The sequence below is a fragment of the Schistocerca cancellata genome, chromosome 8, assembly GCF_023864275.1.
Source record: "Schistocerca cancellata isolate TAMUIC-IGC-003103 chromosome 8, iqSchCanc2.1, whole genome shotgun sequence".
Lineage (NCBI taxonomy): Eukaryota > Metazoa > Arthropoda > Insecta > Orthoptera > Acrididae > Schistocerca > Schistocerca cancellata.
In genome coordinates this window covers 335,734,967-335,747,119 of record NC_064633.1, presented here as the reverse complement: position 1 = coordinate 335,747,119, position 12,153 = coordinate 335,734,967, and the positions used below count along the sequence as shown (strand labels likewise).

General features: G+C 42.1%; 1 protein-coding gene across 1 annotated transcript in view; it reads left to right on the top strand.

Moving 5' to 3' along the window:
• Nucleotides 1-12,153, top strand: part of LOC126095553 (probable cytochrome P450 301a1, mitochondrial) — an 86,386-nt gene that overhangs the window by 32,352 nt on the left and 41,881 nt on the right. The window contains exon 4 of the mRNA XM_049910331.1: nt 2,338-2,414. Coding sequence (XP_049766288.1) covers nt 2,338-2,414 — 77 coding nt within the window. The remainder of the gene's footprint in view (nt 1-2,337; nt 2,415-12,153) is intronic.

The window sequence follows — 12,153 nt, the reverse complement described above, 5'->3', positions numbered from 1 at the left end:
AGTCCAACACATCAGTTGAAGCCATTCTGATGTAAAATCGCCTCGTGGCGGTGGATGAAATAGCCGCATATCTGAACATTAATCGTGGCTCAGCACATCACATCATTCATAAAGCGTCTACAAGATGGGTGTCACGCCACCTCACTCCAGAACTGAAGCGGCGACACGTTGACGTCTGTGAAGAACTTCTGTAGTGCTTTGAAGCAGAAGGTGATAGCTTCTTCTCGAGAATCGTTACTGGAGACGAAACCTGAGTATACTAATACTATCCTGGAACAAAGAGAAAAAGCAAGGAATGGCGCCATTCCGCATCACCAAAACCCAAGATATTCAGTACGCAGTCGCCTCCGGGGATGGTTTTGCTGGCTCTCTTTTGGGATGAACAAGATGTTATCGTGAAGCACTACACAACTATGGGACACACCATCACCACAGCATCATATTGCAACTTGTTAAAAAATCAGCTTCGGCTTTCAACAAGAACAACGCCACGTGGGCTTCTGACTGCAGTGGTCATTTTGCAACATGACTATACTTGGTCTCCTACTGCCCGTGCAACAATTCCAACCATCGATGACTGCACCTCGATACTCTACCAAAGCACTATACTCACCAGATCTCGCACCGAAGGATTTCCACATGTTTTGACCACTCAGAGGGGATACGGGAGGAAAGAAATTTCGTTCCGATGAATATGTGCAGCTGGTGGTGCAAGAATGGCTGCACACACAGACACACACACCAAAGTAATTTCTTTTTTCCATCGGTATCCGTGCTCTTCCCACACGTTTGAAGAAGTGTGTTGAATGACAGAGAAACTGGTCAAAAAATGATACACTTATGTTCCACTTTCGGGCAGTAAAAAATTTAAAATATTTGAAGTTTTCATTTGACTCCCCTCGTTGATAATAAAATTAAGTGACTTGTTGTCACTACTAACGGTTCATCAAAGGTGTCTATTCAAAAATGTTCAAATGTGTGTGAAATCTTTGGGACTTAACTGCTAAGGTCATCAGTCCCTTAGCTTACATACTACTTAACCTAAATTATCCTAAGGACAAACACACACACCCATGCCCGAGGGAGGACTCGAACCTCCGCCGGGACCAGCCGCACAGTCCATGACTATAGCGCTTTAGACCGCTCGGCTAATCCCGTGCGGCAATGTGTCTATTACAGCAGCTCGTCGTGTTCTTGCGTTGTTTTCTTTTATTCAGTGAATCGTGTGTTTTTTTATAATGAAATGTTGCACTTCAAAATCAAGCATAACAGAATTCGCTTTAAGTCATAAGCAAGAAATTGACGTTGTCGCGCCGTTGTTTCACCATTTCCCTACTGACTGCATCGTAAGTTAAAGACGAAAGCCAAACTTTGTACATCAACGTATAAATCCTCCCACCCCATCCTCTTACAATTCTCGCCTAACGTCCAACTGCTCATGGCGGTAAAATCAGAGAAATTCAGGAGTAACCACGATTATCCTCCCGGCTAACCGTTCTCGAAAGGAGTAGGACACTGGTAGAGTAACGGTGGTATACCATATACCCTCTTACATAATACCACTGCACACAGAATGCATTAATGTAAGTAGACAATGAGAAATTAGTATAGAGGTAGCAAAAGTGTAGGAGAGAAATAGCTGTTGTCGGCACGGAAAATGGGATGATCCAGTATGACCCTTGACATGAGATGGAAATATTATACGTGGCCTCTGAGGGACAGGCGCTGAACACCATGGTCATGAATCGATCTCTCAGGCAACTCTATAGCAACTGAACCGTCAGGGGCTAAGGCTTGAACACACTCTGAACTTTACACAGATCACTTCGCATGTCATAATATTGGCTGAATTACTCTCTAAGAGTTCAGCTGCCAACATTTCCTTTGCGAAGCATGAGTTTTGTTTCTTAAATATGACTATTTTAGGTGACTATGATGACTGCTTGCGGAATGTATAAGATAGAGTGTGCAGCCCAATGACCTCACATAGATCACTCCTCTTGAACAGAACCACGGGACCGCCGAGCTTAACGTATCCGTCTGCTGAATGAAACACTTCATGACAGTGGGAAAAGCTTCTGATCTGCACTACGACTATAGCGCGACTTTACTATCACGAGCCTAGGGAAATGTTCTTATTAGCTGCTAGAGTAGAAGGAAATGCAAGGAATGGGAAACTAACATTCCCCTCCTGACCGGCCCATTAACTGCTCCACAGTCATTCAGAACATGTGATTTATTTGTTCCCTATGTATCCTTTTCGGTTCAGAAAGGTACTGAAAAAATTGACTCACAATAAAAATAATGCTAATATTTTATTTTCTTCTTTTGTTACAGAATGTGCGAGATGAGGGACGAGAACGGCGAGATGCCTGAAGACTTTGATAACGAGATCCACAAATGGTCGCTTGAATGTACGTTACCCTGCGTTTTGCATCCACTACTGATAGCAGTTCTGGTCACTGTTATGAGCTAATTATGCTATTGTCAAAATTGCAATACCTAGAATGGCCTGAAAAATAAATCTGAAGCCAGGGGAAACATTGAACAATGTACCACTAGCAAGTGCAGAGAGACATAACACTTCCAGGTCGTCTCTGAATCCATATCATGAGGGTTAGAAACACAGACTGCAGCTTGCACGACAATCCGCATCATACCGAATTCCCACATTCTGTTACACTCACATGCATTCTCCTTATTACAATCTGCACAAAGTGAGTTCAAATGGCTCTAAGCACTATGGAACTTAACATCTGAGGTCATCAGTCACCTAGACTTAGAACTACTTAAACCTAACTAACCTAAGGACATCACACACATCCATGCCCGAGACAGGATTGGAACCTGCGACCGTAGCAGCAGCGCGGTTCCAGACCGAAGAGCCTAGAACCTCTCGGTCCCAGCTGCCGACGAATAAAGTGAGTAGTTCTTAGTGTCAACTGTTCATTCCTTACTTCCCTGTCACGCCGTGGTAGTTGACTTTCATCATAACGTCCGCAGCTCGCGGTCTTGCGGTAGCGTTCTCGCTTCCTGCGCACTGAGTCCCGGGTTCGATTCCCGGCGAGGTCAGGGATTTTCTCTGCCTCGTGATGACTGGATGTTGTGTGTTCTTCATCATCATTTCATCTTCATTGACTCGCAAGTCGCCGAAGTGGCGTCAACTAAAAAGGACTTGCAATACGGCGGCCGAACTGCCCCGAATGAGGCCTCCCGGCCTACAATGCCATACCATCATTTCATCATAATAATATTTTATACTACATTTAATCATTTCTAACCATAGTGAGTCATTTCTGTTTTGTAGTATTGTTTTTCGTTGTGGTTGTTGGCTAAAGAACACAGTTTGCTTTAAACGTTTTTTCGAATGACATTCGTTTTTAATGTATTGTGTTACAACCCCCGTCTAATTTTCTCGTGCAGAACTAAAAAATAGGAAAATTTTAAAGCGACACTTTCCAATTCAAATTCAGCGTCATTACATATTCTTAGTGGATAGCGTTCTGAATGACTTGCAGGTACTTAGCAGAGTAATAGCTGGATTTCACTGTTTCATCATTTCAGATGGTTGACGTTTTAAGAGTTCGGATTATAATGTACAACGCGGAAAATATGTAAATCAGGAACTTGGTTGTGGTAGCAACCATCATTTGGACCAGTTTTTTCGGTCACAATAATTCTTTTGTGCGCTTAAGTTACCAATATGTTTGGTCAGAAATATCAAGTACAGAAGAGTCATAGTGAATGCCACCGATTAGGGTAAAACTTGGACCACGAAAGACAATTAGGTTATAATTTGGGTGAGCAACTGATCGAAGCGACGAAACGAACCAACGGCTGGAGAAACTCTTGACTAGAGGGGTGGCTATGCTAAATGAAACTGTGTCTTGCTTCTCTGCAGTAATTTTTCCCTCGGCAGCTAGCAGTCTCTTCTTAACACTACCATACGTATTGAAGAACTTCGATTATGGTCTTTCTGAGGAATACGTCAGTCCCTCGCATACAAAATAAATAAATAAATACAAAACAGGTTAGTGGGAGTAGCGCTGGAGTCCGCCCGTTTTCCTTTACCGGTGCGGCACAGCGGTATACTGGGTGGCATAGCTACAAGGCGTCCACTCTCGGCTCCTCCGATTTCTTCTGCCGAATCAATTGGCACTGCAATTGTCTCACTGGCAAATCAAATGTGTTTACAATGACTGAAATGGCCTAATGTCCAAAGACACTGAACTTTAATTTTCGAAGAGTGAGGTAAAATTCACTGTGCGGTTAACTAGATTTATATTAAATTGGATTAAGTCAAAACTGAGATGATTCCTTTCATTACACCGCTGCTGATTTCCATTCCAGTATTTATCCAACTCAGTCTAACTCTGCCCGTAATGACCTCGACATTTACAATACGTTGAGCAATAACTTCTCTTCTCTTCTAGAACGCTTCACAGATTCTCTCTCGCTCTTTCTGGCCCACCTCTCCCTTACTCCATAAACGCCTATTCCTCCCTCCCTCTCTCCCTTCTTTTTCGGCTTCAGGCCCCTATTCCTCACCAATTTTTCACCTCCTTTCTCCCCAGCTTCACCATCCTCAACTACTAGATAGCTCTCACACTCTGACGCCAATACACACACACACACACACACACACACACACACACACACACACACACACACACACACACAGTCGGCCGCGGTGGTCTCGCGGTTCTAGGCGCGCAGTCCGGAACCGCGCGACTGCTACGGTCGCAGGTTCGAATCCTGCCTCGGACATGGATGTGTGTGATGTCCTTAGGTTAGTTAGGTTTAAGTAGTTCTAAGTTCTGGGGCACTGATGACCACAGCTGTTAAGTCCCATAGTGCTCAGAGCCATTTTTGAACCACACACACACACACAAACAAACAAACACATATAATCATTAATGGCTGTAGCGTTTGGTTATGTTAAACCCTTCTCATTGTATCAGGGGCAGTCAAATTAAAACGACACAGACAGAAAATTATTGTTTCAGAAGTTATCTTCATAACTGTTAATAAATGTATCTATCTATCTACCTATCTATCTGCATCCATACTCCTCAAGCCACCTGACGGTGTGGGGCGGAGGGTACCTTGAGTACCTGTACCGGTTCTCCTTTTTATTCCAGTCTCGTATTGTTCGTGGAAAGGAGGATTGTCGGTATGCTTCTGTGTGGGCTCTAATCTCTCTGATTTTATCCTCATGGTCTCTTCGCGAGATATACGTAGGAGGGAGCAATATACCGCTTGACTCTTCGGTGAAGGTATGTTCTCGAAACTTCAACAAAAGCCCATACCGAGCTACTGAGCGTCTCTCCTGCAGAGTCTTCCACTGGAGTTTATCTATCATCTCCGTAACGCTTTCGCGATTACTAAATGATCCTGTAACGAAGCGCGCTGCTCTCCGTTGGATCTCTTCTATCAACCTATCTGGTACGGATCCCACACTGCTGAGCAGTATTCAAGCAGTGGGCGAACTAGCGTACTGTAACCTACTTCCTTTGTTTTCAGATTGCATTTCCTTACGATTCTTCCAATGAATCTCAGTATGGCATCTGCTTTACCAACGATCAACTTTATATGATCATTCCATTTTAAATCACTCCTAATGCGTACTACCAGATAATTTATGGAATTAACTGGTTCAAAATGGCTCTGAGCACTATGCGACTTAACTTCTGAGGTCATCAGTCGCCTGGAACTTAGAACTAATTAAACCTAACTAACCTAAGGACATCACACACATCCATGCCCGAGGCAGGATTCGAACCTCCTACCGTAGCGGTCGCGCGGTTCCAGACTGTAGCGCCTAGAACCGCTTGGCCACACCGGCCGGCTGGAATTAACTGCTTCCAATTGCTGACCTGCTATTTTGTAGCTAAATGATAAGGGATCTATCTTTCTATGTATTCGCAGCACATTACACTTCCCACTGTGTTGTCAATGACTCATGGAAAATTGATCGAAGTTGCCTACGGAACCATGATTGTACCCAGGTGTGCGCCGCTTTGTCCAGAGCAAATCGACGGCCGCAAACATCTTTCTTCTGGGTTCCAAAAATGTGGAAATCGTATGAGGAGAGATCGAGACTGCATTGGGGATGTGTGAGAACTTCCTAGCAAAACTTCTGAAGCGTACTCGAGACAACCTTGGTAACATGTAAGCGCGCAATCCGTACAGTCCTAATTCGATTTCCATAGTTTTTGGAGACCTGAAGAAAGATGTTAGTGAACGTCGATTTGGTTCGGACGAAGAGGTGCCCTTCTCGGTACAATCATGGTTTCATTGACAACCGTCAACACTTTTCCACGTAGACTATGGCCGTCTTGTCTCATAGTGGGATAAAAGTATTAACATTTTTGACCATTACTTTTGAACTCCGGCCGGTGTGGCCGAGCGATTCTAGGCGCTTCAGTCTGGAACCGCGCGACCGCTACGGTCGCAGGTTCGAATCCTGCCTCGGGCATGGATGTGTGTGGTGTCCTTAGGTTAGTTAGGTTTAAGTAGTTCTAAGTTCTAGGAGCCTGATGACCTCAGATGTTAAGACCCATAGCGCTCAGAGCCACTTTTGAACTAATAAACAATTTACTTATTTTTTCCAACGGTCTCGTATGCATTTAACTGCCCCGTATACGTAGAAGAAAACTTAAATTCAACTTTGGGTATACGTTTACTGGAGACATGTATCTGTTTCAGTAATATATATTCAGCAGTTTCTCAGTCTAAACGGGGCTGTCATCAAGATATAATTTGTCGCTCTTTTTAAATTAATAATCATACTGATCACGTGAACAGAGGGTTTTAATATGGCACGACTTCCTATATCACATTTTGTTCTCTGCTGCCATACTACACCGAGAGTTCGACTTAATTTCTCAAGAATTATGCTAGGCATATTGTGTTTAAATGCTATAATCTCGTGAAATATGACGTATCAGGTGTTTCTGCTTGCAGAAAAATCAACTAAATTTGACGATTTAAACTGTTATTATTATTATTATTATTATTATTTATTACTATCATAGCTATAGTCCAAGCAAGCAAGAAGAGAGTGAAAACCGTTTTGTGTTGCGTTTCTTAGGGAAACAAATGGCGCTGATCTTGCTTTTAGAGAAAAACGAGAAAAAATGTACTAAATGTAAACTTTCGCAACCGATATTATTATTTACTTTGTACTAAGAGTCCCCACCTCCCCCCATAAACCATGGGCCTTACCGCTGATGGGGAGGTTTGTCAACTATACAGATAGCCGTACCGTAGGTGCAACCACAACAGAGGGGTATCTGTTGGAAAGCCAGACGAACGTGTGGTTCCTGAAGAGGTTCTTTTCAGTAGTTGCAGCGGCAACAGTCTCGAAGATTGACTGATCTGGCCTTGTAACATTAACCAAAACCGCCTTGCTGTGCTGGTACTGCGAACGGCTGAAAGCAAGGGGAAACTAGAGCCGCAATTTTTATCGAGGGCATGCAGCTCTACTGTTGGTTAAATGATGATGGCATCCTGTTGGATAAAATATTCCAGAGGTAAAATAGTCCCCCATTCGGATCTCCGGCTGAAAGCAAGGGGAAACTACAGCCGTAATTTTTCGCGAGAGCATGCAGCTCTACTGTATGATTAAATGATGACATCCTCTTGAGTAAAATATTCCAAGATAAAATAGTCCCCCATTCGGATCTCCGCGCGGGGACTTCTCAGGAGGATGTCGTATTCGGGAGAAACAAAACTGTCGTGCTACGGACCGGTGCGTGGAATTCCGATCCCTTAATTGGGCAGGTAAGTTATAAAAATTAAAAAGGGAAATAAATAGGTTAAAGTTAGATACAGTAGGAATTAGTGAAGTTCGGTGGCAGAAGGAACAAGACTTTTGGTCAGGTGAATACAAGTATAAATACAAAATCAAATAGAGGTAATGCAGAAGTAGATTTGATAACGAATAAGAAAATGAAATGCGGGTAAGATACTATGAATACTATAGTAAATTCATTATCATAGCCAAGACAGCCCACACCCACTACAGTAGTACAACTTTGTATGTCAACAAGCTCCGCAGATGATGAAGAGATTGAAGAAATATATAATGAGATGAGAGAAATTATTCAGATAACTAAGGGAGACGAAAATTTAATTGTGATGGGGACTGGAATTCGATAGTAAGAAAAGGAAGAGAAGGAAAAATAGTAGGTGAATATGGACTGGGGGAAAATTGAAAGAGGGAGGCGCCTGGCGGAATTTTGCACAGAGCATAATTTAATCATCGCTAACAGTTAGTTTAATAATCATGAAAGAAGGTCGCATACGTGAAAGAGACCTGGAGACACTGGAAGGTTTCAGTTTCGTTATATAATGTTTAAGACAGACATTTCGGAACCAGAATTTAAACTGTAAGACATTTCCATGGGCGGATGTCGACTCTGACCACACTTTATTGGTTATGAACGAAGATTAAAACTGATGAAATTTCTAAAAGGTAGGAAATTAAGGAGATGGGATCTAGATAAGTTGAAAGAACAAGATGTTCTTGAGGGTTGCAGAGGGAGCATAAGACAACGACTAACAAGGATGGGGGAAAGAATACAGTAGAAGACGAATGGATAGCTTTAACATATTAAATAGTGAAGGCAGCAGAGGATCAAGTGGGTACAACACGAAGGCTAGTAGAAATCCTTGGATAACACCAGAGGTATTGAATTTAATTGATGAAAGGAGAAAATATAAAAATTCAGGCGACAGGAAATACAAGCGTCTAAAAAGTGAGATTGACAGTAAGTGCAAAATAACTAAGAAGGAATGGCTAGAGGACAAATGTAAGATATAAAAACGTATATCACTAGAGGAAAGACAGATTCCGCCAGGAAAATTAAAGAGACTTTGTAGAAAGGAGAACCCGTCCTAAGAAAAGAAGGGAAGGCTGAAAGATGAGAGGAGAATGTAGAGGGTCTATACGAGGGAGATGTGCTTGAGGGTGGTATTATAGAAATGGAAGAGGCTGCAGAAGAAGATGAAATGGGAGATATGATACTACGTGAAGAACTTGACAGAGCACTGCAAGAGCCTAGTCGAAACAAGGCCCCGGGAGTAGCCAATATTTCGCTAGAAATGCTGATAGCCTTGGGAGAAACAGCCATGACAAAACTCTTCCTCCTGGTGAGCAAGATGTATGAGACAGGCGAAATACCCTCAGACTTCTATAATAATTCCAATTCCAGAGAAAGAAACTGCTGACAGGTATGAAAATTACCTAACTATCAGTTTAATAAGTCTTGGATGCAAAATACCAACGTGAATTCCTTACAGGAGTATGGAAAAACTGATAGGAGCCGACCTCGGTGGAGATCAGTTAGGATTCCGAAGAAATGTAGAAATACTGACTGTACGACTTCTCACAGAAGACAGGTTAGGGAAAGGCAAACCTACGGTTACAGCATTTGTTGACTTAGAGAATGCTTTAGATAATGTTGACTGGAATACACTCTTTGAGATTCTGAGGGTAGCAGGTGTAACATATAGAGAGCGGAAGGTTATTTACAACTTGTGCAGAAACCAGACTGCAATATAAGAGTCGAGGGCATGAAAGGGAAGCAGTGGTTGAGAAGGGAGTGAGACAGGGTTGTAGCCTATCCCCGACGTTATTCTTCTCTACACTGAGCAAGCTGTAAAGGAAACCAAAGAAAAATTTGGAGAATCACTTAGAAGTCCACGGAGAAAAAATAAAAACTTTGAGGTTTGCCGATGACATTGTAATTCTGTCAGAGACAGCAAAGGGTTTGGAAAACCAGTTGAACGAAATGAACGGCGTCTTGAAAGGAGGATATAAGATTAATATCAACTAAAGCAAAACGAGGATAATGGAATGTAGTAGAATTAGATCAGGTGATTCAAAGAGAATAAGAAAAGGAAATGAGACAGTAAAAGTAGTAAATGAGGTTTGGTATTTGGGCAGCAAAATAACTGATGATGGTCGAAGTAGTGAGGGTATAAAATGTAGACTGGCAATGGTAAGAAAAGCTTTTCTGAAGAAGAGAAATTTTTTAACATTAGTCTTAAGAAGTCTTTTCTGAAAGTATTAATATGGTGTGTAGAAATGTAAGGGAGTGAAGCATGGAGGATAAACAATTTAGACAAGAAGAGAATAGAAGCTTTAGAAATGTAGTGCTACAGAAGAATGCTGAAGATTACATGGGTAGATCACGTAACTAACGAGGAGGTACTGAATAGAATTGGAGAGAAGAGAAATTTGTGGCACAACCTGACTAGAAGAAGGGAACGGTTGGTGGGATGTATTCTGAGGCATTAAGGAATCACCAATTTAGATCTGGAGGGAAGTGTGGAAGGTAAAAACCGTAGAGGGAGATCGAGAGATGAATACAGTAGGCAGATTCGCAAGCGTGTAGGTTGCAGTATTTACTCGGATATGAAAAGGCTTGCACAGGATGATGTATCTAATCAGTCGACGACTGAAGACCACATCAACAGCAACAACGAAGAGAGCAAAGGAATAAGGAAATGAGACAGCCTAGGCGTATTCTGCAACTAACTTTTCCAAAATACTCATACACTGCTGTCGTCTCCGAGATACAATTCTCTCAGTCAAATAATCTTGTAGTATATTTTACAGTCTATTTAGTGATCATCAATCTTAATGTTAAGTTTCTCGCTGTTCGTATTTTGGGTTTCGATTCTATAATATTCTTCCTGTTTCTGTGCCAATCTCCGGCATGTGAAGCCCCCTTAAACCTGCATGTTATGTGTTTCATATGGCTATCATGTTCGGGATGGTCACGTAGTTTTTTTTTATGTAGACGTGTTACTTGTATAGTTTACGAAGTTGATTAATGATTCAACTATTTTTATAATCATCAGTCTTCTGACTGGTTTGACGCAGCCCTCCACAAATCCCTCTCCTGTGGCAACTTCTTTATCTCAGAGTAGCACCTGAACACTTGATATTTGCTGGATGTATTCCAGTCTCTCTCTTCGTCCACAGTGTTCTGCAGCTCCTTCTAGTACCACGGAAGTTATTTCCTGATGTCTTAACACATGTCCTACCATTCTGTCCCTTCTTCTTTTCAGTGTTTTACATATATTCCTTTCCTCTCCTATTCTACGCACTACTTCCTCATTCCTTACCTTATCAGTCCATCGAATTTTCAACATACGTCTGTAGCACAACAGCACAACATTTAAAATGCTTCGATTCTCTTCTCTCCTGGTTTTCCCGCCGTTCGTGTTTCACCACCATACAATGGTGTTCTCCAAAGGTACATTCTCAGGACTTTCTTCCTCAAATTAAGCCTTTTGTTTGACAATAGTAGACTTCTCTTGGTCAGGAATGCCAGTTTTGCCAGTACTAGTCTGGTTTTGGTGTCTTTCTTGTTGGCATAGACCATGCGTTACCCGTACACCAGATGGCTGAGCCTTCACCATTTCGTGCAAATGTCGCACAGTGGTGGAATGAGTTATTTTGCTGCCTAGTTCGCAGAATTCCTGTACTTCGTCTATTTAGTGATCATCAATCCTAATGTTAAGTTTCTCGCTCTTCTTATTTCTGCTACTTCTCATTAATTTCGTCTTTCTTTGATTTACTGTCAATACATATTCTGTACTCAGTAGACTTTTCATTCCATTCAGAAGATCTTTTAATTCTTCTTCACTTTCACTGAGGATAGCAAAGGCATCAGCGAATCTTATCATTGATATCCTTTCACTTCGAATTTTAATTCCGCTCTTGAACCTTTCTTTTATTTCCATCATTGCTTCTTCGACGTATCGATTGAGCAGTAGTTCTTTTCAACCAAATCTCAGAGAGCCGGGAGCAGGAAAACTAGCTTCCATTTGCGAACATTTGGGAAGATGTTACTACTTCCGCCACGGAGGTGTTGTTCATGAGCCAAATGATAATAAACAAGCAAAGACGCAAATAAGGCCACCCGCTGATTTTTGTGATTTTGGCATAGACCATGCGTTACCCGTACACCAGTTGGTTGAACCTTCACCATTTCGTGCAAATGTCGCACAGTGGTGGAATGATCATAATTCATCACGTTTGCCAGTTCTCAACAACACTGACGTGGATCATTATGGATTAATGTCTTTAAATGACCTTCATCAAACCCGGAAACTTTCCTTGCTCTATGCAATGGT